The following is a 22,113-nucleotide window of genomic DNA, read 5'->3' as shown; positions in this document are numbered from 1 at the left end:
ATAAAAACAAATTTACAACAATATTTCATTTTATCCTCACAACCTCAGGTGCTATTATCCCTATTTTACAGATAGGGAAACTGAGGCAGGCAGTGTTTTTTATGTGTCTGTGTGTGTGTGTTTTAGTGACTTGCCCACAGTCACACAGTTAGCTAAGTGTTGGAAGCTACATTTGAACTCCAGGTTTAGTACTCTGTCCCACCTCCACTGGATCTGCAGTTATTGACCTGAGTTCAAATCTCAGCACTGCCTCTAACAACCTGTGTGATTTTGGACAAGTCACTGAGCTTTTCTAGCCTCCCATTTCTTTATCTATAAAATGGGAGGACTAGACTAGATGACCTCTAAGGTCCCTTTCAGCTCTAAATGTATGATCTTAAGTTTTAAATTTAGAAATGGAGGTATTTATGTGTAGATAAGAAAATCAGAATTTCTTTTCATCAGTTTTTAAATAAATGTAAGTTAATTTTAAAATCAGTTTTAATTATTTTTTAACTGATGGTGAATTATGCTGAACTTTCCATTTGAGGAAAAAGCCACAGAAAAAAACAAATGGTGACAATATCACTTTTAAGGCAAAGTCTGAGAAAACGGCTGAGTTAATATGGTAAGAGAACCAGCTTACGAAAGGTTTTCTTGGTTCATATCAGCTCATATCAGGTCATGAGCAGAGCTCTTATTAACTTCAAGGAGCAATTTAATGAATTAATTAAACAAGTATATAGGTTCAGATACAAATATAAATGGAAAACATTTCAAAGAGATAACCATATACTGAGAGATCGGGGGTGGGCAAAGAACGTCCTCTAGGTTGTGTGTTTGTTTCAAATGACAGCTATGAAATTCCTTATCCCCCACTTAATTTGCCTCTCTAATCTGCCGCTCCTCCAATTTCTATTGGTAAGCTTCATTATACACTAAACACTAGAACAAATACACACCAGTGTGTGTGTATGTACATATGTATGTGTACATACACACATGCCCCACACATACATGTGAGTATGAGTACATATATGTGTGTGAGAGTATATATGCATATATGTGAGTATATATGTATACATGTATATACATATGGTTGGTTGGTTGTTGTCCTTCATTTTCAAAGAGGACTAAAATGACATCACCATGATAAAATGAAGTTTCAGTGTGTCCAATATATATGCACGTGGATATTATGACATGCATGTGTATATGTCTACAATACATATACATGCAAATATATGGATGCATATGTATTTTTGAGGATATTCATGCATATCTATGATCCCTGGTTAGCTAGCACTGGAAGGTGACCAACTTTAAGAAAGGCAGTGACTTGTGATAGCTGGAATGAAACAAATGAATGGCCTTTAATGCGTGGAGGGAAAAAAACTTTGCCCCGACCTAAAGATACAGTTACAAAAGCAACAGAGACTCCTCAGCAGGGATTGCTCAGGGCCAACATTTTCCAGACCCTTGATTGTGTCCACTGGGGGAGTATGAAGGCAATTGTTCATTCTGCATTTACTTTCCTAAAGCTTTAGGATACAAAATTAGATGCCCCATATTTCTAGGTTCCCAAATTGCTGCCTGCTTCCTGCTGACAAACTTCTTTTTAAGACAACCATAGTCAGGGTAATGACAGTATGAGCCCCCAGCATGCTGTTCCCAAGGTCAGGTCATCCTGAAGTTCCCTTATCAGACTCTCCATTACTATCCTTATTTCCAAAAAGGAAAAAAAAATTAAAAATATGAATTTGTGCCATCTATTAGAGTCTTGCAAGCTTTCCTCTAATTACCCAGACCTCTCATTTTCAGTCAGATGACATGACCCAGAGGCACACGCAGGGGCTAGCCAACTGTGTAAGTGAAACTGTGATGAAGATGACAGGGGCTTCTTTTCTTTCAAGTTGGCTCCTCACTTCACACACACTTCTGAATACACTCCATGCTTGACACTGTGAGGCACCCTAGGAAATTCTGAACAACTCAACCATTCCAAAAATCAGGAAGTTTGTCAGTGGGGGATGTGTGGGGTGTGGATAGTAGTCAGGGAGGCTGGAAGTCATAGAATGCACACACCTAAAACAAGAGGGTGTAAAAGGCTAACGCACTCACAACAGTGTAAGTAAGCAGTTAGGTTCATAAAATGAATTTTTTCCACTCATATAATCTCATGTAGATTAGACAAGAATTGACCCTGAAAGTTCTCAACTGCCTGGTGTTGGCCTGCTCTTTTGACTTCAGGCAAAGTATGGAGATGATAGGAGGGAATAGTGCAAAGAGGGATGTGTAATAGAGGGAGATCACTAAAAACAAATCAAAACAAAGGAAGAAGCCCAATTAAACTAAAGGCTTAAGGGAGACAAGGAGAGATATTTACTTACTCAGTGCAGATTTTGTTCTGCTTGTAAAACTTGTGCCTTGTAGCAAAGAGCCGAGAAATATATTTGGCATTTTCAATATCATCCTTTAAAAAAAAAAAACAACAGAACACAGAACGAGAAAGATAAACATTTTACTACACATACACATTTCACTCTGGCGACCTTCTAAACTACTTATGGCACACATATCTCCTCCCTCTCCTTTAACCAAAAAATCCTACCATGAGAAGTATAGTGGTTGCTAAAGGAACTGTTACTACTAGGTTCACATGCTTCCATGGGATTGCTTCAAAACTAAGGATGTAAACCCACAGTACAAACACGTCATCATGAAATTTAAGGCAGAAAAGTGAGGCAGGTAAAGTCCAAGACCTAAACCAGGAACTCCATGGAGGATAAGTTAACCTGCTTATTTCAGATTAGCCTCTGGGGCACAATGAAAAAAAAATCCATTCTAGCTCAGGTCAGCTAGGGAAAGCAAATATGGTGTAACCTAACCGGGGGATGACCTGATGAAGCCTGTAACTGGAGGAGGATGAGTACAACAGAATGTGGCACAGCAGAGAACATGATCCATTACAAAGAAGGAGAGTTCAGGAATCCTAACCAGGAGTTTACAAGTCAGTTATAGTACCTAGAATGTGGTTTTACAGCTACTAAGCCTAAGCTTTGGTGACAATACAACGGGAAGGCAAGATCTGTAGACAAGGCGGGCACATCCCATCGTTTCTACAATGTCTTTCTGAATGCTTATTGGCTTATGACAAGAGAATCTATTGAGGGTGGAATTCAAATGATAATTGAATTTGATTTACTATACATCTGTTATAGAACGCTATGAAGCAACTGTGCTAGGCATAAGGACACAAAACAGAGCATGCCCTAGGAAGCTCCACTCTACTGAAAGCAAGAGTTTTAGTCTACTCTATCTGTCTTTAAAGAGCAGCACCGTGTGAGTGGCTTACTGTGTGAAAGAGGGCCGTCTCTTCCTTGTTGATAAGCTCCAGTAGGATGGTAGACTTGTTATGGGTGATGTTGCCAATATCATTCCACCTGAACGAAAAAGACGTCACTGAGTTTGACTAGAGAGGCTTCTAGGTAGCATCGGAAAATAATAATAGCATGTATACGGTACTTAAAGTTTGCCAAGTTCTTTACACACATTATCTCATTTAATCCTCACATTAAACCTGAGGGTTAAATGCAAAATATCATCCTGATTTTGCAGAAGAGGAAACTGAGACACGAGAGAAACTAAATGACATGCTCAGGGTCACACAGCTAGTAAGTGTGTAAGCTAGTAAGGCGGGATATGAATTCAGGGCTTCCTGATTCCAAATTTAGCATTCTACCTACTATATCACCTAGGCTGGTCATACAGAGTTTCATTTTAGAAAATATATATTTTAAACTGAACATTGTATAATTATTATAATGGCCAAGCTTGACCTCAGAGAAGAGATGAGAAAAACTCTACTGTGGTAGAAAAGGCATTGCTGTTAATGCCGCATATTCTCTTAAATGTGGGCAGTGTGCTGGCTGAGGGTTTTTTGCGTTTTTTGTTTTTAATCTTTGTAATCAGGCATGGCAGCTAGGTGGCGCAGTAGCTAGAGCACTAGGCTTTCAATCATCAAGACACATGAGTTCCATTCTGGCCTCAAACGCTGACTAGCTGTATGACCCTGGGAAAGTCACTTAACCCTGTTTGCCTCAGTTCCCTCATCTGTAAAATAAGCAGGAGAAGGAAACGGCAAATGACTCCAGTATCTTTGCCAAGAAAACTCCAAATGGGGTCAGAAAGGGTGGGACACAACTAAAGTGACACAATAATAACAAATCAAGGAAAGCCTTGCTGGGTAGAAGGAGGAGAGGGGTATATTGGAAATGGATGCGATGCAAAAGGAAAAAGCATTGATTTTTTTTTTAAAGAAACATATTTTATGCTACTAAAAAAGAAATGGAAAATGGTGGCTGCCTTAAAGCAGAATATATAAATTAGATGAGAAGGTTAGATTACATGATCTCAAAGATCCCACTTTTGGGATGCTAAATAAATACACATTTACTACACATGGCAAGAAATTCTTAGTTCTATGTTACCCAAAAGTTTACTGGAGTTTATGACTCCTGTGACTAACCTTAAAAAATCATTGGAAAAGCTAATATATGTAAAACTAGAAGAGATCTTAGAATCCATCTAGTCTAAACCCCTCAGTTTACAGATGAGGAAACAGAGACCTAGCAGGGTTCAGTGGCTTCCCCATGATGACCCAAATAGTTTTGGATAAGAGGGAGAATGATAAATTAGTGTTTCAATAGAACCTTACAGTTTCAAAGTACTTTATAAATATTATCTCATTTTATCTCCACAACAACCCTAGGAAGTAGGTGCCATTATTGACCCCAGTTTACAATGGAAATTGAAGCAGACAAAGGTTACGTGACCTGCCCAGGGTCACATAGCTAGTAAGTAGCTGAGGCTAGATTTGAACTCAGGTATATCCTGACTCTATCTACTATCACAGCACCTGTTGGCAAAGTGAGCGATGGCGCTTTTCTCTTAGTATAAGTAACCTATAATACATGGGTCACTAGCCAGTTGACTGTGGCCTGACTTGGTCACAGGGGAAAGCAACTTCCACCTCTCCCTTCTTCCCACAGCCCAACCACCTTTTCAGCAAGGCGGGGAATGCCTATAAGCTACCACAACCACAGCTTCTCCTCTGTGTGACACTCTCTGAATGCTGGGGCATTTCAGGGAAAGAAGGACAGTGTGGCCTAGTGCCATAAGCCCGTTTGAGAGGATGACCCAGTTGTTGCTGAGTCACACTTCTTTCTTCCAGTCTAATCTATCTATTAATAAGAATTTAAGTGCCTACTCTGTGGCCAGACTGCACATACAAAGACAAAATCAAAGTCCCTTCACAGATGTGTAGATTCTATATACATATTCCATAGACCTGACTTGATATTAAGGCTTAAGTTAAAGCAAATTAAAAAAAAAAAAAACCTTTTCCTAGCAAATGGTTTAGAGAACTCTTGATATAAAGGGGATTATCTCTCAAATATACATGTTGCTAATATGATTTTCAAGTGAGGATGCCCATGGAATATGTCAAGTGCAAAAGAGGTCCCAATATTTTCTTAAAAATATTTACAGTTGTAAAGAGTCTAGGAGGAGATACTATAAAACCCCAGCACTGCTGATATTTGTATTATACAGTAACACTGTCAAAATGCAACTCATTAAACTTGACATTGTTGCTTATAGGGAGAGGGAGAAAGAAATACCTAAGTACAAATTGAGTTTGCTGTACAAAAGTATGCAAAAATTAGTCAAAAAACTACAGAAGAAACCAACCACAAAAATTAAGAAACTGATGAGAGGGTACCACACACAGATACAGAGGAATCAACAACAAGCTGCAGGAAAAACTGGGGGAACTGCACAGAGGAAGACAACTGCAGAAAAGGATAGACTGATTTCAAGGAAACACTTTCAATCAGCAGCACTGGGAAGTCTTAAAAGACCACTCTCATACAATAATACCACATCTTGTCTGAAGAGAACATTATGTATTTCAAAGCACATCTAATTTGATCCTTATTGCACCCTATGAAATTGCTGAGGCAATCTACCCCCATTTAAGTTCAATCAATCAACATTTACTAAGCACCTACTATGTGCTGGAAACTAAGCTAAGTGCTAGGAATACAAAAAAGAGAAAAAAGACAGTCCTTCTCTTCCAAGGAGCTTACAATCTAATGAGGGAGATAACATGCAAACAAATATATACAGAGCAAGTTACATTCAGGATAAATAGGAAATAATTAAGGGAGGGAAGGTGCTAGAATTAAGAGGGGTTGAGGAAGGCTTCCTGTAGAAGGCAGAATTTTAGTTGAGATTTAAAGAAAGCCAGGAGGCAGAGGGGAGAAGGGAGAGCATTCTAGGCATGGAGAACAGCCAGAGAAAATGCCTGGAGCCAAGGGATGGAGTGTCTTAGTCCCAGAATAGCCAAAAAGCCAGTGCCACTGGATTGGACAGTATGTGTTGGGGAGTAGAGTGTAAGAACACTGGAAAGGTAGTGGAGCCCAGGTTGTGAAGGGCTTTGAATGTCAAACACAGCAGTCTGTATTGGCCCCTGGAGGCAAAAGGAAGTCACTGGAGTTTGCTGAGTAGAGGGATGAAATTTTTGTTGTAGTGGTTGTTGCCATTTGTCCTTTGGTCTCTAAGAGGACCATGACATCAGGGAAGCAATGCCATGACATGCAAGTGAGTTGGATGTAAGTGAGAGAGGGCTGTGCACAGTCACCAGCCTCACTCTCTCCTCCAGAATCATCTGGGTCCAGTGGCAAGATATGGATCAGAGAACTGGAGATGGCCCTGGATGCAGTGGGAGACCTTGGCTTTTTTAAGTAAAGGTCTTTAACAGATCTCAGTTTGATTGAGGCAATACCCATTCAGTGATTAAGGCTAGGTAATAAATGAGACAGAGAATGATCTCTTTACCTAGTTAAAAAAAAAATCATCCATCCAGAAGGAGAAGGCCCTCAGGATTTCTGGCTAAAATAGAAACAACTGACATTTACATTCATTCTGAGCCAACCAGGGCCCAAACAAAGACCAAGTAGGGCTTGGCCAGGGCCCTATTGTTGGCCAATTAATAAAAGCCAGAGTGATTTAGTGTTAAGGCTGGTCTTTAAGAAAGAAAAAAACATTCAGGGATTAAAGATAATGAAAATTTTAATCTCAGAGGGATGAGGAAACAGACACAGAATGGCAAATATATTGCCCAAACTCACAAAGGCCCCAAAACAGGCTTTCAAAATTCTTAAATCCAGCATTTTCTTGGCTTTACCAAATCTATTCATGCATCTCATTTCCGTGCTTAATAATTACGGCATGACAATCTGGCTTAATCAGACCTCAAAAATGGCTACCAAAGTCTATCCTCTGGTCACTAGATGGTTCAAACATAATTACCCAACAGTAAAAGAGGCGGTCGGGTGTTTGGGCTTTAACCTTTCCAAAGAAGCAACGGTAATAACTGAGACTACAAGCCACCTCCACAACATCCCTTTATCCATTAGCAAAATAAGGGTGTTATAGCGGCACTACATTTCATCCTAAAATGAGCTTAGAGAAAGATACTTAATAAAGCACAGTCAGAAATTCAAATTCCACCTTTGACACTCATTACCACTGGGACAAGGGAAAGTCCCTTAACCCCTCCTCCATAATTTTAGGTGGTAATGACTCATACCGAGTCAATCTAACAAAGTCTTTATTCTCACTGACATGCCTTACTTTGTCCATAAATTAAACATAATTTTAATCTCATGTTGGCTAAATACCTATGAAGAGGTGTATTAAAAATTATATTCATCTCTGGGATCAGACTTGCTGTTTGATTAGCTGCAGACTTCTCCAGGTTACCTGCGATCTGCCTTTGATTATTCTACACATATGTAAGTTATGAAAAGACTAACTAAAAGTAGTCCTTAAATTAGGCAGTACAAATTGCTCATAATTATCCCTTTTCTTCTTATGGTAATTGTAGTGATACAGAAGGGGAAAAGGAATAATTATGAACAATAAAAGAGGGAAAAAACTGGTCTAGATGGCATCTGAGGCCCCAGCCCACTCTATTTCTATCATCCTATAGACTTATGACACTAAAAAACTAGCTAGTGGTATCAGTCATCTATCTGCTTTTGGTACAAAGATGGCTCCTGATAGTCACATGGTCATCTTTAGGAGTTGAAGATACTGCTAATGTAAGTAGAATCTCAGGGCAACTAGATGACACAGAGGATAGAGTGCTGGTCCCGAAATCAAGAAGAACTTAAAATCCAGCCTAAGATACTTACTAGCTGTGTCACCCTGGGCAAGTCACTTAACCCTGTTTACCTCAGTTTCTTCATCTGAAAAATGAGCTGGAGAAGGAGATAGCAAACCTCTCCAGGATCTTAGCCAAGAAAATCCCAAAGGGGTCAAGGAGAGTGGGACATGACTTAACAACAATAAAATGAGAATCTTAAATGCTTTCTGATTGGTAAGCAAAGGGAGAAAAATTCTTCATGAATAATAAACTAAATGGGTAGTCTCCATTTCGATAATCAAGTTGTTTAGTTAGGGTAATATGATTAGTGGATAGAGAGTTAGCCTTGGATTAAGAAAGACTCAGGTTTGAATTCTCAGGCAAAGGATCCTAAATCTCAAGTTGGAAGGGTCCTCAGATGCCCGTTAGCTTCACAAGCATCTAAGGCAGGATTTGAACCTTGGTCATGGTCTCACTGCACTGTACTGCCTTCCTTTTGGAATAATAGTAGCTATGCTACAAGGTTTTTGTGAGGATCAAATGAGATAATATACATAAAAAGCTTTTATAACCCTTATGGAATTTTATAAATAAGAGCAATTATTATCATCCCCTTCCTCTCAATTAGCCAATTTAATCCAATTCAACAGACACTGAATAAGCCCCTACTAACTACAAGGCACTGTGCTTGCAATGCAGACTCAAAACCCAATTACCCCTCTCTGCTCTATAGAGCATTAAAAACGGGCTCCCTGAATCCAAGGGGGAGGAGGAAAAAGCCCTTTTTTTCCAGTGTTCTCATATAAAAAGGAAAGAACAATTTCCCTATAACTGCTCAGTCATACAAGGAATTTCCCTTACCAACTGAAAGAAATCCATCTTCTTGAACCATAGATTAAAGAACTAGGTTTACTTACTGGGCAACTCAGGTAACTAATTCTGATTTTTTAACTTCATTATTTTAAGTATCAGAAGAAAAGAAACTCAAAACAAGAAGAAAAAACAAAAACTGTCAGCCCAGCCCTACCTGTGTATTGATAGTTGCCTTCCAATTCTGTTTCTCACAAAAATTCCCATGAAGAAAACGCCCAGGTGCACATTGTTTCCATGATTATCCTAAGAGAAAGAGTGAGATAGAGAGAGAGAAAGAGGAGAGAGAATAAAAAATAATACAAAGGATATATTTGGTAAAAGGGAACCTTGGTTTCCATGAAATACAATGCAGATTTGTATCTACATTTCAGTCTGTTGGGAGGCAGTAGGTCCACCCTCACTGGAGATCTTGATGAAAAGCTAGATGCCCATTGTTCAAGTAGGATGGAGAAAAAATTCTTCATTATGTACAGTTGAGTTTAGTGGCCATGGAGGACCTTGCCAACTCTCAATTTCTATTAGTCTATTTCTCCATTTTGCTCATGAAATAAATAGCTTGTGTACATGGCAGGTATCATGGCAATGAGGATATATTTCTAGTGGATGCTAGAAAATAAAAAGTTTCAACACATTGCTGCTCCTAGGATAGAGTCTATTGCTACATGTCTTCCAGATAAAGGTATTCACCACCTGCCAACTGTTGGTGGGGATCTGTTTTTCCAACACCATATGCAGCTATTCCTTTTCTTTTTGTCCTTCCCTCTTCTTTTCCTTTTCCTTTACTTCCCCCCTTCTCCCAAAACCTTTCTTTTTTTACTTCTCTTTTGCATTTGCTTTTAGATCAGGCAGTAGTAGCCTTGGATATTGCTTATTTCCACTTAGGGTCCTTGAACCTAAAGAAGTCACTGAGATACGTTTGAACAGTTATTTAAGAATGCCACAAGATTATACATAGGACAGAATTAAGAGAAAGGTAGCACTGCAAACAAATATTAGGGGTCAGTGGAAAAGGAATCACTAATATATGGCCCCCTGCTCCCCCCATCTACCTCTCCATCAGGCAATAAGCATTTATTAAGTGCCTACTATGTGCCCAGTTCTGTACTAAATGTTCAAGCTAGACAAAAATGAAACAATCCCTAACCTCAAAGGGCTATAACCTGGAAGACAGCACGCATATATATCAATATATGCAAAGGAGATCCAAGGTAACCGGGGAGAGAAATACAAATAAGAGATTCTGCAACACCTGTATTTGGTATCAAAAGTATCTCCTGATCCGTCACCATCATATTTCCCAGCGGTTGTTCTACTCCAAGTAGTAATAGTAGGATTTCTAATTTGTAAGCAATCAAAGATGCTTCAACATCTTTTTACAAAGTGGATTTTGTACAATTGAGATATATCAAAGCATGACTAGGAGATAAAACAAGACCTGATATGCCAGTTGACATATGCAATAACACTGATAAGGCATCTCCCCTGATACTTCATGGACGTAATCTTTGTAATACTACAATCTCAGAAGAGTTGAATGTATAACCAAAGCTTTCCATTGACAAAAGGCAAAGGAAAGGGAAAGGTTGGGTGTAAGTAGGACATAGCATATTGCCAACAACAACTTACTCTTCCAAGCTGTTGTGAAAAACATCATCAAGGACATATATAACCAGGAAAGGAGGTGGCTAGTTACATATGAGGAATAAAAAATGATAAACCAACATCTCATATCATATACCAAATTCCAAATGGGTACATGATTTAGACAAAAAGATGACATCAATAACTAATTAGAACAAGGAAGAAATTTCCTGTCAGATTTATAGCTAAGATAAGAGAATTCATGACCAAACAAGGGATAGTGAGGATCACAGAAGGTGAAATGGACCATAGAATTTTATAAGTTTTTGTATTAAAAAAAATAATTTATCTCAAATTAGAAAAGAAGCAAGTAAATGGGGAGGGGGAAATCTCTGCAGCAAATTTCACTGATAAACATTTATAACATTGTCACAGCAAGGACCCCAATACTGATGACTACACCATAATGTAACAGCAAGGACACCAGCATACACAGGAGAGCCTTCTGTTCAGGTTTTTAGATCTGCTTTTCTAAAAGGAAAGCAACTTTTGAAGGGTCAACAAACAACTTTAATCAAGCACATATATCATTCACTTAGTTTAGGGGAAAAAGTAAGCACCCTGAACTTCAAAGAAAATACAGTGAAATAAAAACCAACAGACAGGGCTTCCAACTGTCTGACCATAAGCAATACATACAATACAGATCAACAGAGTCTGTATGACCATACATATGTAGTTACCAGAGAGAGAAGCACCAACATCTGGGTTTTCAAAGCCAGGGGGTTCCTACACAGCTACCCAGAGCCTCATCTGACCGAACACTTACCATGAGTAACCCCCAAAGTAAAACCTCACCTCAGAATATTTATACACTTTTCAGAGCCTAACGGCAGGACCCTCTGACCAGGTGCCTCAACAGAAATTAACAAAAGTATTGAGGTCTATTATGGACAGAGAAGATCTTTAACTCTTCTGCCCAACTGCCATTATCCTTAAATTACCATTACAAACATATAAGGAACTGATTTAAATCTACAAGAATAAGAATTCCCAGCTGGTAAATGGTCAAAGGACATGAACAAGCAGTTTTCAGTTTTCAAGGGAAGTCTAATCATTTATCAATAATCATATGAAAATGATCACTAGAAATTAGAAGTTAAGACAATTCTGAAATACTACCTCACAAAATCATTAGATTTTTGCTCAAAGTTGAGCAAAAAAGAAAGCAAAATGAAAAATGCTGGAGAGGCTATGGGAAAGCACGGACATTGCTCAACTGTTAGTAGAATTGTGAACTGATCAAGCCTTTCTGGTAAGTGGCTTAGAACTATGCTCTGAAATTTTCTAAATCATACATACCCTTTGACCCAGTGATACCATCTAGGTCTATACTCCAAAGAGAACAGAAGCAAGAGGAAAAGGACTCTTGTATCCAAAAATATTTACAGTATCTCTCTTAGTGGTGGTAAACAACTGAGAACTAAGGGGCTGTCCTTCAACTGGAGAATGGCTTTACAGGCTATGGTATATTAATGTGGTGGAATGTAGTGAAAGAAATTATGAAAAGGATAGTTCCAGGAAAACCTGGGAAGACTTGTATGAACTGACACAGAGGGAAATGATCAGAAAGAAGAAAACAATTTATACCACAATAACCACATTTTAAAGACAGACAACTTTCAAAGGCTTAAATCCTCTAATCATTAACCAGCCACAATTCCAGAACCAAGGGTGAGGAACCTGTCCAAAATACTTGTGATAAAGCATACTACCTATATATTCTTTTTGATACAGCCAATGTGGGAATTTGCTTTGCTTGACTATACATATTTATTACAAGGGGATTTTTTTTTTCAATAAGGGAGGCTCAATAGGAAGGAGAAAAGGTCAATTTTTATAAATTAAAAATAATTTTTAAAAAGAATGAGATGATTGATAGTCAAGTAATACACTGATAGGCCCAAGATATGTAGGAAACCAAAGGAAGACCTCCAGGAAATGGAACAGTGGCTCAATGGAAGATTTGTGGTATGTAGCATGATATAGATCAAAATTACAAAGGGTAAGAAATTATAAAGAGATTATGATTGGTATTGGTGAAGGGGCACTGATGAACTCCTGGACCCAAGTAGTAAGGCCAAAAATAAAAGGGGGTCAGAATTATCGTTGTGTACAGAACTTCCAAATATATGATCTTTTTGTTAAACATGCACACATACATAAAGAACTCAAGTTCCTTACTTGGTAAGACTATTACCTTTTTTAAAAATTCAGATCTGAACAAGAGTAAATATAATGATGATTAGAATAGGGAGTTAACTATGGTAGTAAACGCAGAAAATGGTTCAAGGGAATGCATATTTTTGAAGATGCTTCTGAAAGAGCAGAGAAAATAGATTTCAAGAAAAAGAATAGATTTAAATGTAGATTATAAAATAGAAGAATGTATAGAAGTAGGGAAAGCAAAGGTCACAGAAATGGTCAGGAATATCTAAGGATATCTAAGGATCTCAGCTTCTACTCTATAAAATAAAAAGATAATTTGTAACTCCAATATTTTGCATTCTCTGTTTCATGGATATATGTATGTGCATGTAAGTTTTAGGAGGACAATACAGATCTAACCTATGCTTTCACCCACTTATAGAAATTCCAGGATGGCGATTTCCTTTACCAGTGCAGATCAGCAAATCATCTATATCTCAGAGTCTTAAAGAGCCACTAGGTAACGAAGAAACTAGATGAAAGGACTTGCTCATGATCACATGATTAGTGTATGTGAGAGGCTCAACGAAACCTAGCCCAGGCTATTGACTATACTATGGTCATATTCCCATCATATAAATTGACAATTAACAGAACAATGGAGAGAAATTCCAGGCAATTCTCCTTTAGTTTTTCTAATCTGAAACCATCATTCTCCATGGAAAATTGAAGCCTACAAGCCATATTTTGCAAAGGGTTCCACTGCTAATCTTAGGAAACATTAAGTCAGTATGGAAAGTAGTTACATCTATTGAAAAGCTTTAGATGAAGCTATGCCTGGAACAGGACAGTAGATGAGGATATGTTTAATCTTTTGAAAAATTAGAAAATTTTCTTTCCAATTTATAATATCTACTAACCATTTACTTTATAAAGTCAATTATGACCCTCACTACCCAAAAAGGCAATACAGTGGAAAAGCAATACTTTATTGGAGGGGGATGAAGGTGGGATATATTTTTCCTCAGACTGCTCTTTAACTTAATTTGGCTCTGACTACACCATCCCTTCAACTACCATCATGGGGATTCTAATAATCCCATAGCCTGAAAGTTTCTTGATTCACAAAAAATGAAGGTAAAGAAAGGGAGTAATTAGAAACTCTACTAAATCACAGTGCCACCAAAAGAAATTTGTAGTGTCTCTCTACTTGCAAAAATGAAATGGCATCAAGGTCTTCATTGATTTTCCCACTTAAAGAAAACTTAGTAATGCAGCTCACATTAACAAGAAGGCCTGTCTTAATGTCCTAGCTGTTTCTATTCCCTGATACTGGCTCCAATCTCAAAATATCTCAATACCAACTTTTTTTATTAATAAGAGAAAAATCCAAACTTTTAAATCAGCACATAGGGGAAACATTAGCTCTCCACCCCCAGTTTAAAACAAGCAAAATAGCTGGCAGTTGGCAAGTCAATTTTCCAGAAAGAGTAGAAAAGTTTCCTTTAATTTTTCAGTGACCCAGCATATCATAACAGTATGTGGGCTGCTGAAATATAAGTAGGTTGCAGATGGCATCATAAGGCATTATTGCTGGGAAAATGGCTTACAGCCCTACAAAGGGCAGTCACCAGAGACACAAAAGAAAATTAAACAAATCTGAAAAAAGGACCATTTAGCCATTTTCACAAGCTATAGCCACCTTCTTATGCTCCCTCTGATACACATGGGTAGTTCACATTAAAGCAAATTGCACATGTATAAAGAGGAACAGGCCACTTATAGTCCATACAATGAAGCCAGTTCTATGTGAAATGCTTGTCATGAAATTGCAGTCAGGTCTGAAATTATTGGAATGAGCTAGTGGTATTTAGTTCCATTTTTCTATGGAAGGGGGATAGGACTGATGGAAAGAAAAACCAAACTTGGCCTTGAGCTCAGAAGCACAATATTCTCTTGCCTTAAGAAACTGTGTTCTCTGTATCATGTCTGATGCCTTTCCCTGTGACAAGAGCAGACAAAACAGAAAAGAAGAAGGGGTTCACGGAACTGAATAAAAGAAATGTTTTGTTCACATTTACCTACTAAGGAGCGCTTATAAGCTAAAAGATGAGAAAAAGGAGACAAATATTAGCCAAGAAGTCCCAGGTGGCCATCTTTAATTATACATACTTTATATTAACTTGGGAAATAGCCATTTGCCTACTTCCTTGCCATGGCTGCATAGCAAAGTGTCTGCCCGGTAAATAAATAACAATGATTAATTCATTCATTTTTCAAATGAGTATATAGCTATTTTAATAGGCAGCAAAGGCTGATAAATGTTTGGTGTGTACACTTAGACACATTTTGTAAATTTGTGGCTATAAAATTTTAGGCTGCTTTGAGTTTTATATCACATTATACTTAAATGAATCTATCCACTTATGTAGGAATCTAACAATGCAGGTCACAATCCGTCTCTGCCTATCCTGCATACCTCTTGTTGGTCATTACATAAGTTCTTCACAAGAGGCCAACTCAATATGCTAAGGGCTTTTCTCTATATCTCTTGACCTCATAGGGGTACCAAAGGAGAAGAGAGGCTACCATGGTTGCTATGTAATGAGCCCATCTCCTTTTTTCCAGTCAGGCAGTCTTTGATAATACTTTTTATGACATCTCCTCTGTAAAATGAAGAATGTCAATTGTCCATACTATGAAATGCAGTTAGACAGATAGCCTATAGAGGTTTTCCATCAGTACATGGATCCTGGAATAACCCTAAAGATGACTAATGAACTGGACCCAGAAATGATTGCTTTGGGGAAACTGCTGAACAGCCCCAAGCTTCACCCTGAAACAAAGACCCATGATTTTTCACACCAATATTTTTCTGGTTTTTAAATTTCAAGTCTAGCATTCTTTCTACTACACTAAGAATTCTTCTCTGTCCTTATCATTTTTCATCCCTCTGCAATATATTAGCTACCTTTTCCATCTAGATATTCACTCCTCTCTGAGTTTTCATAACAGTGACCTTGATTTATTTTCCTCCTACCTCTCCGATTTCTCTTCCACCATTTCCTTTGCTGAATTCTTATCCATCTTCTTCCCCTTGACCATGGGTGTACACCAAAGCTATCTTTCCTCTATATCCTCTCTCTTGATAAGCTCATTATCGCTCACAAATTCAATCAGAACCTTTACACAGATGCCTTTCAGATCTATCTATCCAGCCCTAGTCTCTCTCTTGAGTTCCAGTCCTAAATCACCAAATGTCAATTAGATATTTCCAACTATATGTTTCACAAGCATCTCAAACTCACCATGTTCAAAACAGAACTCATTATCTTTGCCCATAAACCCTCTTCTCTCCCTAATTTTCTTCTTGCTAACGAAAGTCCCTTCATTCTTTTAGGTACTCAGGTTCACAACCTCAGAGTCATCCTGGATTCTTCCTTCTCTTTAACCCCTTCCCGCAATCCAATTAATTTGAAATCTTGCCGATTTTACATTCATAACATCTCTCATATCTATTTCCTTCTCTCCATTCACACAACTATCTTCCATCACTGTCCAATTAAAGCCTTCATAACCTCTTTCATGGACTGTGTCAATAGCTTCCTACCTCAAGTCTCTCCCTTCTCTAGTTCATCATCTGTATCAAAGGTGTCAAACACATGGCCCATGCAGCCCACAAACCTATTCAAGAATAGCCTTAATAAGATGAAAATGTAGCTGGATATGACTAATATGGAAATATATTTTGCATGATTTCACATGTATAATTGATATCATATTGTTCTCCATCTCAGCAGGTAGAAAAGGAATGGGAGGAAGGGAGAGTATTTGAAATTCAAAATAAAAAAAAAGATTTTTAGAAATAAATAATATTTTTTTAAAAATACACATACACTCTCTCCTCATAGTTTGATGTTAGTGGACTCCTCAAATTTCACCCACATATAATAAAATCGACATAACTACTTGGGGAAAAAAGCAATTTGTCAATATTTAACAAAACAAATAAAAATACAATAAAACATAGATAATAGTATATTTTAAAATTAAGTTGATATGAAACCTTCAGGGTTCACTTATGTATAGATTAGTGGCCCTTTTTCTGTTTGATTTTGATACCAATACTCAACACAGCTATCAACTGATTTGTAAAAAGCACTCATTTGACCATATCACTTTCTTCCTCAAAAGGTTCCTTGGTTCCCTGTTGACCAAGTATAAAACACAAATTCCCCCTTTTGGCATTTAAATCTCTTCATAACATGTCTCCAACCTACCTCTCCAAGTTTTACTGCCTATCACTCCCATTTTTAGCACTTTATGCTCCACATAGGATTCCATCTTCTGCCTCTGTGGTTTGGCAAAGGTCAGCTCTTATGCCTGGAATGGATTTCCACTTCACTTCTGACTTTAAGAATCTCAATTTTTTCCTTTAAAGTTCAGCTTAAGAGACATCTTCTAAATGGCCTTTACTCCATTCCACTTTCTACCTCTGCCATGCCTGTGCCTACTCTCTTCCCCACTCACAAAATTACTATGTATTTATACTGCATATATTTTGTATTTACTTATATGTGTACACATCATTTCCCCCAATAGGCTGTGAGCTCCTTAAAAGTAGAGACATTTTTTTCTACTCTTATTCCCAGGGCCTATTGTATTGCCCACTATATCGATATTTCATAAAATCTTATGGATTAAATGAGCAGCATGCATGATACTTCCTTTCTTTTCATTTTTATTTAACTTTTGATATCTGTACATCTTGTCTTTCATATTGGATTTTAAGATCCCTAGGAAAAGAGACCATGATCTTATGCCCTTTTGTATCCCCACAGCATCCAGAAGAGTTCTGTGAACTTAGTCCTCAACATATATCTGCTGAATTAGAGAACAAATGAAAAATACTTATAAGAAATAGAAATTATTCTACAGTAGTCACTGGACACTCAAATCTTATTTATCACAAAATAAAGCACTTATTCGCTTAATGAACATTTGACTATCTACACTAGGCAAGGCACTGTGTAAAGCACCAGGGATAATATGCAAGAGAGGACAGCATAGTCTTTGTCCTCTAAAATTTAGAAATCTCTGCACCTTTTCTGAGAAAGCCATGCAAAGGAAAAGCCAGAGTACATTACCTTCACAGGGAAGCTTTCCTGTCCAAACCCATCCAAACGTTCCACTTCATTGATATACATGAGTTCAGCTTCCGCTGGCAGGATCCCACTAGAACCAAAATAGTATCAAAAGGAGGAAACAGTTAAGGAGGACAAAGCCAGTGGAAGATTTGACCCTCATGATGCCAAGTTTCATAACTGTTTAGCTAGTTCGATTTGGGAGTAGCAATCATCACAAGGTTGGAATAATATCATGCACCACTTGGTCACCCATTTCCATAATTCCAAGAACCTCTCCTCCCTGGAGTGTACTTTAACTAAGCAGGAGAATGTAAAAGGAGCTACATAAAATCTTCTCTTGGAGAGAGTACTGTGCTGTAAACACTAAAAATTTATGCCAAATGGGCTTGTGAATAAAGTAGCCTGCTCAAGGCTAACATAAGCCATTTCCTATATTTGGGATAATTCTCCACTACCTTTAAAATATGAAAACATTGTTTTTGGATGCAAAAGATCAAGATGAAAGTTTAGAAATATTACACTTGCTCTCTAACAATAGAAGGGAAGGATGGGATGGGATGGGATAGGATGGGAAGGATGTTTATTTTGTAATAGCCTAGAAGAGCTTCTAGAACTCTCAGTGACATCAAGCTCTCTAGTGCTTCCTTGACTCAAAGATTCTCACCATTTCCCTCCAAGTCTAGCCCTTTGATCTTTGTCACTATTGGTAACATGGCTAAGCCTAGAGATATCTACTCAAAACAATATTTTTAGCCCACACTCCCAGGATTTCAAGGATAGGGAATGTCAGGAAGTTTCCAGTACTGACAGCACATGGAACAAATCCACAGAATAAAGATTTCCCCTGACTCTCTCCAGCCAAATGGCCATCAAAGACTCTATAGGAGTAGGCTAAAACAATTAAAAGTACAACCTCCAACAACACTTAAAACTTCAAGAACGAATAACACAGGACTGAATCACAAACTGACTGAAATGTGTTCTTGAACTTGATCTTTTATGCTGACAATGCAAGAGTATGTATGAGAAGTAAGGATATGTGGATGTTAATACATCCTAACATATGGACATTAAGAATCTGCGCTACTGAAGGCTATGCTAAACATAGCCTTCCATAGCAAAGCCCCTAGAATGCCAGCCCAGAGTCTAGCCTGGCCTCAGAGGCAATCGGCGGAAAAATTTGTATAGATATAAACTGGTAACCACCTGCTGTATCAGCCTCCTTCTACCCTTACAACCTAATTCTAACTTAACCTCTAATTCCAAACCTACTTTTAATTCTAACCCTATACAGATATAAACCTATATAGGTACAAAGGAGTTTTCTTTATTTGGGGTTTTGAAGATTTTTTTTCAAACAAATTGAAAACTTGGGGCAACTTTGTGTCAAGCAAGTTTATGGGTACCATTTTTCCAACAACATGTGCTCACATTGCGTCTCCTGTCACATTTTGGTAATTCTTACAACATTTCAAGTTTTTTCAATGTTATTATTTCTGTTACAGTGATCTATGATCAGTGATCTTTGACGTTACTATTGTAATTGCTTTAGGGAGTCACAAATGTACCTATATAAGACTGCGAAAAATGTTGCGTGTGTTCTGACTTATCCCCAGCCATTCCCCCATCTCTCTCCCTCTCCTTGGGTCTCCATATTCCCTAAGACATGACAATATTGAAATTCAACAACACTGAAACCCTTAAAATGACCTCTAAGTGTTCAAGTGAAAGGAAGAGTCCATCAACGCGGCAAACTTCATTGTCTTATTTTAAGAAATTACCACAGAAACCCCAACCTTCAGGAACCACCGCCCTAATCAATCAACAGCCATCAACATCGAGGTAAGACCCTTCACCAGCAAAAAGATTGCGACTCACTGAAAGCTCAGATGATGGCTAGTATTTTTTAGCAATAAAGTATTTTTTAATTATAATTTTTTAAACATAATACTATTGCAAGCTTGACAGATTACAGTATCATATAAATATAACTTTTATATGCATGGAGAAACGAAAAACTTCATGTGACTCACTTTATTGTGACATTTATTGTGGTAGCCAAAGACCTACTAAAGATCCAGAAAAGAAAGTTCTCAAAAGCTAAGTCCTTGGCACCGTTAAATGGTTCAACACAGAACCAGATAAAGTTTTACCAATGCTTTATCAATGACACTAAAGAAGATGTCTTGCTTCTGAACCCCAAGAACAATTAGACCTTTCCTTCTAACTTGTGGCTGAACCCCAATCTAAGTGTTGTCTTCCCCTTTGAGAATGTAAGCGCTCTGCCAGGAGGGAGAGTCTTGCTTTTCTACTTGCATCCCCAGTGTTTAGCCCAGCTCTCTGCACAAAGTATGTACTTGATCATTTTGTTATTTCTTGATTTCATTTCTCACAGTCATCACACATCTTCCCCCATCCTACCTCTCCCTTACCTGTGTGCTTTATGCTCCTGGGCCACTTGTTGGGTCAGCTCCTCCAGGACAGCTTCTTCCAGTGCCAAGTCCTACAGAATAGACACCAACAAGCGACATAAAGATCTTGACATTTTCTATCCTTCCCCAATTCAAAGCTTTCCTCCAAAATTCACCTCTCCAGGAAATCATACCTGAACAAACTCACCCAATGGCATATATTTCTCAACTCTTTTAAGGTTTCTTTTGTGCCACGATGATGTATACTTTGCTGATAGTTTTGTAAGGTCTCTTAAGGCATTTATTCATGTTCTATACCACCAAATAGACTATATGCTCACAGAGGGCAGGGTATAAGTCTTCTCCTATTTTTCCTATAACTGTACCAACTTCAATGTGTGAAGTATCCTTGCACTTACTATAATACTAAGACATGTAAGCTAACTAGAAATCATACAAACCTCTGACTGAGAGTAAAATCCCTAATTTCTGCTTCAAAGTAAATGGAAGTAGGGGGAGGAGGTCAGCATGGAGTATTCCAGCACAGGCAGAGGTTGTGCACCAGGGAAAGCAGAAGTCCCAGATGCAGCTCAGAGGGCCCTATCCTCCTAGCAGATCACAGCAACAGGTGCCAAATGTCAGCTTTGTCACTCACTACACAGTTCCAGGTCACAAATCCAGGGCAGACCAGGGAGAGTACCTGAACCTAGAGGTGGCATTCCTGGGTAAGGAACAGCAACAGGCCCTATGCCACTTGTTGCATGCTTGCTTGTGAATTTGCGAGGAGTCAGTTCAGAAGCAAATAGCTGACTGTTTGGCTTTGCTGCCTAGGGCAGAATGGAGTCTCAGTTCTAGTTTCCATTCCAGTAGAAAACACAGGGAAGGTGTATCAGTCCAAAGAGTAATCTGCAGCTCTATTACTCTGAACCAGCAAAGTTTCTGAAGATGATAGTGGATAAGTCTAGCAGTAGTCATTCAAAATTCCAAAGGAAGCAAGCCCACAACAGATCTGTTGTTCAGACACAAACTCGGGTCAGGAACTTGCAGAGCTCAGCCTGGAAGTGCAGGTTATCAGACTCTGTCCTAAATCAGATCACTTAGGAAAAACTAAAAGTTTGCAGGTCCCCAGCCTGAGTTATCTCTGAGATACTGGAATAACATAATTCTCATTACCCTCAAGAGAGCAGCAGAAGGACCTGAGAAAGCACAAGCTCAGACCATGCCTTCTGAAAATACAGAAAACTTGTCCCTAACATAAAATCCAAAGTCATGAAGGAAGTAAGAAAAATAAGCAGTACAAAAAAAAAAAATTCTACCATAAAATGATCACAGGAGAACTCAAGACATAAACCCAGAAGAAGAGAATGATTCCAAAGCATCTACAAGCAAAGCCTCAAAGAAAAACACAGGTTGTGTCCAAGTTCAACTAACATTCATGGAAGAGATTTAGCAAGAGTTTTTAAAAGTTCAAAAACTTGTTTTTATAAATGAAATTAGAGCACTAGAGGAAAAACTGAGAGAAGAAATAAGAGCTATGGAAGAAAGATTTGGAAAAGGAATTAATAGTTTGGCACAAGAGGTACAAAGTCTTGCCCAAGCAGAAAGCTCTGAAATGAAATGGACTGAATAAAAGCTAATGATTTCATAGGGCAGCAAGAAAAATAGAAGAAAATCTAAGTTATCTCATGGCAAAAATAACTGA

At 38.2% G+C, this 22,113-nt stretch overlaps 1 protein-coding gene across 7 annotated transcripts in view; it reads right to left on the bottom strand.

Annotated features, from left to right (window-relative positions):
* The window catches only part of PTPN14 (protein tyrosine phosphatase non-receptor type 14), a 251,790-nt gene that overhangs the window by 53,007 nt on the left and 176,670 nt on the right, over positions 1–22,113 (bottom strand). For all 7 annotated transcript variants that reach the window (XM_072647849.1, XM_072647846.1, XM_072647852.1 and 4 more), the window contains 5 exons: positions 20,433–20,503; positions 18,001–18,088; positions 9,219–9,307; positions 3,335–3,422; positions 2,370–2,452 (listed from right to left, as the gene is read on the bottom strand). In XM_072647849.1, the coding sequence (XP_072503950.1) occupies positions 2,370–2,452; positions 3,335–3,422; positions 9,219–9,307; positions 18,001–18,088; positions 20,433–20,503 (419 nt within the window). The remainder of the gene's footprint in view (positions 1–2,369; positions 2,453–3,334; positions 3,423–9,218; positions 9,308–18,000; positions 18,089–20,432; positions 20,504–22,113) is intronic.

The sequence above is a fragment of the Notamacropus eugenii genome, chromosome 2 (genome assembly GCF_028372415.1).
Source record: "Notamacropus eugenii isolate mMacEug1 chromosome 2, mMacEug1.pri_v2, whole genome shotgun sequence".
Classification (NCBI taxonomy): domain Eukaryota; kingdom Metazoa; phylum Chordata; class Mammalia; order Diprotodontia; family Macropodidae; genus Notamacropus; species Notamacropus eugenii.
The sequence above is the reverse complement of the archived record's forward strand: the minus strand, read 5'-3'. Positions and strand labels throughout refer to the sequence as shown.